Source organism: Austrofundulus limnaeus, unplaced genomic scaffold (genome assembly GCF_001266775.1).
Source record: "Austrofundulus limnaeus strain Quisiro unplaced genomic scaffold, Austrofundulus_limnaeus-1.0 Scaffold335, whole genome shotgun sequence".
In the NCBI taxonomy this organism is placed as follows: domain Eukaryota; kingdom Metazoa; phylum Chordata; class Actinopteri; order Cyprinodontiformes; family Rivulidae; genus Austrofundulus; species Austrofundulus limnaeus.
This window is the reverse complement of record NW_013952737.1, coordinates 358,585-363,072: the sequence shown is the minus strand read 5'-3', so window position 1 is coordinate 363,072 and position 4,488 is coordinate 358,585. Positions and strand designations below refer to the sequence as shown.

The window sequence follows — 4,488 nt, the reverse complement described above, 5'->3', positions numbered from 1 at the left end:
ATTTATGTGTGTGTATATATATATGTATGTACAGTATATATAATAACACCCCCACTGGCCAGAAACCACCACTTCAACAAACTCAAAGTAATCCACGGGCCACCAGTTGATAATTACTGTAGTTTGTTTTGCGACTCCGGACACATTTTATTAGTGAGCCAAGGAGCAGACATGACTCTTTTATTTGTAAACTTTACAACGTAAAGGTTTCAGACCCCTGGTCTAAGGAACGTGTTTATACTAAGTGGGTATTTAAGTCTATCACAGATTCTGTTAACAGTGTCTGACAAGATGGAGCTCTGTCTCTACACCAGACACACTCACTGGATCTGCAGCTTTTCACCTTTTATACATTGTTCTTTGTAAGAGCAGTCGCCAGCCTGCAGCAGGTCCCAGATGTTTGTGAGTCTAACGCTCTGTTCTGTATGTAATGTCATCCTAAATGCTCCAGGTTCAGGCGGGACCCCTCCCAGACTACAATGCACAGCCGCACAATGACTCGGCCAAACAGGCGGAGCCGGCACAGACCGAAGCACAAGCCAAGGTGATTATCACAGAGCCCCATCAGAGCCCCCAGTCCTGGTCTGTGTGTGACATTAGCTCTGTTGTTGCTAATCTCATTCACACTCATTTCCTGTACGCACACACTCAGTGGTCCTCGTGAACTCGATTGTGCAGTTTTCTGAGTGTCTGCGTTGAATAATACGCTGACGATAGTCTCTTTCTTTCCAAAGGGTAATGGTTACCACACACAACATGCTTCCCCAGGGCCCCGCGGTCCTGCCGCCTCCATGGAGGCACTGTCACCTTTCTTCAAGAAGAAGGCGCACATCCTGGAGGTCCTGCGCAAGATGGAGGAGACGGACCCCCTGAAGTTTCACCCGTCCACCACCAGCTTGTCTTTCTGCGACTACAGCCAGGTGCTGATGTCAACGGAGGCCGTGTTGGCCACCGCTGACCCTGTCCCTCTCCAGTGCAAAGCCCACCACACACACTGTCACTGCTCCTGCTCCGACACGGACTCGCACCAGCAGCTGAACGGTGACGGGGCGGGGAAGTGCGAGGCGGGCAACACGTGTTGTTTACACTGCAAAAAGGGCCCAGGAAGTCCTCTGAAGCCATGCAACCATATCTGCAGCCCTTCAAAGACCACCTCCACCGCTCCGAGCCATGTCCGTGCAGCTGCTACAGGTGAAGGTCACAGTAAGACCAGAGCAGGAGAGTCCGGACCCCCGACCGCGCAGTGCACCATGACTGAAGCTGGTGTTTCAGGTGTTCCAGCAGTGACAACAGCAGAAGTTGTGGGAGCAGAGCAGGTGGACTCTGAGATCCCCGCAGTCTCTGAGGAGCTGACCGGTTTCTCTGTGTCCTCTCCTCCGTCCAGCTCTGTGCAGGAAGCCCACCGGTGTGACTCGGGTACGAGTGACGGTGTTCACAACGGCGTGGCGCACTCGTCGAGCGCCTCACTCAGCGACCCCCCGGCCGTCCCCGATGAAGACGGCGCGGACCAGGAGGAGTCCTCGGTGCGAGCCGGTGCGTCCGTTAGCCCCAGCCCCTCCTGCCTCAGTGACGTCAAAGCTGCCGCCATCAGCTCCCCGTCCAAGCTGCTCAAGTTCCTGAAGATCCCCACGATTGGAGAGAAGAGCCAGGCTTCCAGCTCTGCCGTCCGGCTGAGCCCGCAGCTCACGCGCAATTCCAGGATCCCTTGTCGCACCAACAACTACGAGGTGTACCACTCTCCCGTTCCCACGCGCAGGGCCACCACCACTGAGCGGTGCAGGCAGCCCCCTCCCCCACCCTCCAGGTCTGAGTCCTACCCCGCCACACACTCTGCTCCCACCTCCCCCCCACAGCCCGAAGACCCCTATTCCTCTCCCGCTAAGGAAATAAGCTACAGCAGCCTCTCGGCACCAAAACCCAATGCTGCCTCAAAGATGGGGCTTCCCTCTGCTGCGTCTCTGAGCTCACCCCGAGGGTCTCAGAGCGTCCCGCATTATGAGAATCTCCTGGACATGTCCAACTCCAGAGAGGACGAACAGTCCCAGGGTCCTGAGAAAAGAAGCACGATTCCAACTCAAGCAAAGGCAAACGGTGRTGAGAGGAAGCTCGTTAAATCTTTACCAGAAAGTGTCCTCAGTCCCTCGCCTCAAAGAACGCAGTCCTCCTCGTCCAGCTCCGAGTCTACATCCGATGATGATGAGGATTCTGATAGTCCAGTCTGGGTCAATCATCACAGTCTGCCGAACTCCGCCGCCCTGAGCAAAACTCAGAGCAAAATTAGTTACTCCAGAAACAGAGACAACCCAGAGACGGGCGTGAGGGACGCCGGTGCGCCGACCTGCGAGGCCCTCCAGCCTCCACCCGCTGCTCGGAGGACCGACCAGTCCTCCATCCCTAAGAGGCCCACAGGTGGAGCAGGCAGAGCTCAGGCCGACTCCAGTCACCATGCTTTTAAAGACCGACTGGCAGCGCTGGGCAAGCTGAGGAGCTCTGAGGACCTACAAGTCGGCCTCAGGCCTGTCAACACGCTCAGTGAGTCTGCTCCTGGAGAGGACAAGAGCAAGACCGCAGACAGGTCCACGGAGATCCTTAAAGAGGAGCAGAAACTTTCAAAACACACGGACTCTTTGGATGGAAAACCAAAAGGTAGCAGTGTTGGTCTGAAGTACCCAGGTCTGTATGAGCAGACCGTAAAACCTCCATCTTCTGGTCCAGGTCCAGTTAAACAGGATCTGTGTGTGGCCAAGCCAGAGGTCTCCAAGAGCAAAATAGGTTTGCCGTCCCCCAGCACCGATGCTCCTCAGGTGCTCCGCAGCAACATCAAGTGTCCAGGATCTCTGAACCTGGCCTACAACGTTAAAACCAGCGCCGGTCCTCAGAGTAGCAACAGYCCCAACAAAATCCCCCCAAAGTCTCCGTCAAAACCCTTTCCCTCCGCACACAGAGGGGGGAAGCCCTCAGAGGGTCCTCGGTACTCATCCAAGTCAGAGGAGAGGACCAAGATCAGTGGGAAAGGGAAGAAGAATCCGATGTATGGAGACAGCCTCCCCCCTCCTCCTCCGAGACCACCGACCTCTGAGGGGGAGAAGTCCTTCCAGCCCGTTCCCAGTCCGCAGTCTGCCATTGAGCAGAAGGTGATGAAGGGCATCGAGGAGAACGTGCTGAAGCTTCAGGAGCAGGACAAAGTGGGGCAGGGGGGCGAGGTCAAGCAGAAAGCCTCCAATGGAATCGCCAGCTGGTTCGGTCTGAAGAAGAGCAAACTGCCCGCGCTGAGCCGCAAGACCGAGGCCGGCAAAGCAAAGGACGAGAAGAAGGAGTGGAAGATCAACATCCCGTCGGTCGGCAGGGACTCGGTGAAGATGGCCACCAGGTGCAAGGAAGGCGTGGAGGGTCTGAACATCTCGACTCTGATGGAGAAGGCCGAGGGTCTGAGGAGGGCCCTGGAGGAGGAGCGGGCCTACGTGGAGCGGTCGGGCCGGGGCCACTCCTGTGAGGTGGTGATAGACCAGGCTCAGGGACAGCTAGCTGTCATGTACAGAGGAACACGCTCCGACAACTTCATGCAGCAGCTGCTGAACAGGTGAGCAGTTCACAAAAACAACTCTTTTACAAGCCTGGTGCATTCTGGGAAATGCAGTTTATCTGCTTCCTCATACAAAGGTTCAGCCTGCCAACACTTTAAATAACTATTGTTCAAGAAAATACATTCACATCTTGTTTTCATTATAAAAACAAATAAACAAACATCTAGGTCTAAAACTTATTGTTCTTACTTTTTATTGCTGTTGTTTATACTAGAATAGAATAGAATAGAATAGAATAGAATAGAATAGAATAGAATAGCCTTTATTGTCCCGCCGAGGGGAACTTCAGGTGTCAGCATCATCAGTACAGAGGTTCTCATGCTAGTTTACAAATTATAGACAGCGCACAAAAAATGAAATTACCACTAACTAGCAATGATGCTACTACTAACAGTAAAACAGTGCTATGAAGTTTTGTCATTTTAATTCTGAAAGCTTTTTATATTTTCTAAAACAAGTTTTTTGCTTTGTGTTAATGAATGTGAAGGGGGCCAATAAAACAGTAAATAAATAAAACTGGCCATTTTTCTCCAGCTGTAGCAGCCATCCTTATTCACAGTAACTCTAAAATGTAATCAGTTGTAGATTTACACCCAGTGATGATCCATCTGCTGCTTTATGAGGTATTTTACTAACAGAGTTCAGTTTGACGCCTTGAAAACATGTAGTGCTTGGAGAATGTGTGTGTGATGAGTCTCAGCTACTACCACACAGTATTTGAGTTCAATATTAATAAAAGTGACTGAGTTACAGAAATGTTTGTGTTTTACAGCAAATATATTTATTAGGGGGGCAACTATACTGAAAATTCACAATTCAGTTCAATTATTTAGTCTCACAGATCGATATTTTTTTCGATACAAAAAAGAGAAATGTTTAAAATTTCCCTTCTTAACTTGTAATT

General features: G+C 51.6%; 1 protein-coding gene across 1 annotated transcript in view; it reads left to right on the top strand.

Moving 5' to 3' along the window:
- nckap5l (NCK-associated protein 5-like) overlaps positions 1 to 4,488 on the top strand; it is a gene marked incomplete in the record, with an annotated part of 81,411 nt that overhangs the window by 69,128 nt on the left and 7,795 nt on the right. Inside the window, 2 exon segments of the mRNA XM_014022558.1 lie at positions 452 to 544; positions 735 to 3,580. Coding sequence (XP_013878012.1) covers positions 452 to 544; positions 735 to 3,580 — 2,939 coding nt within the window.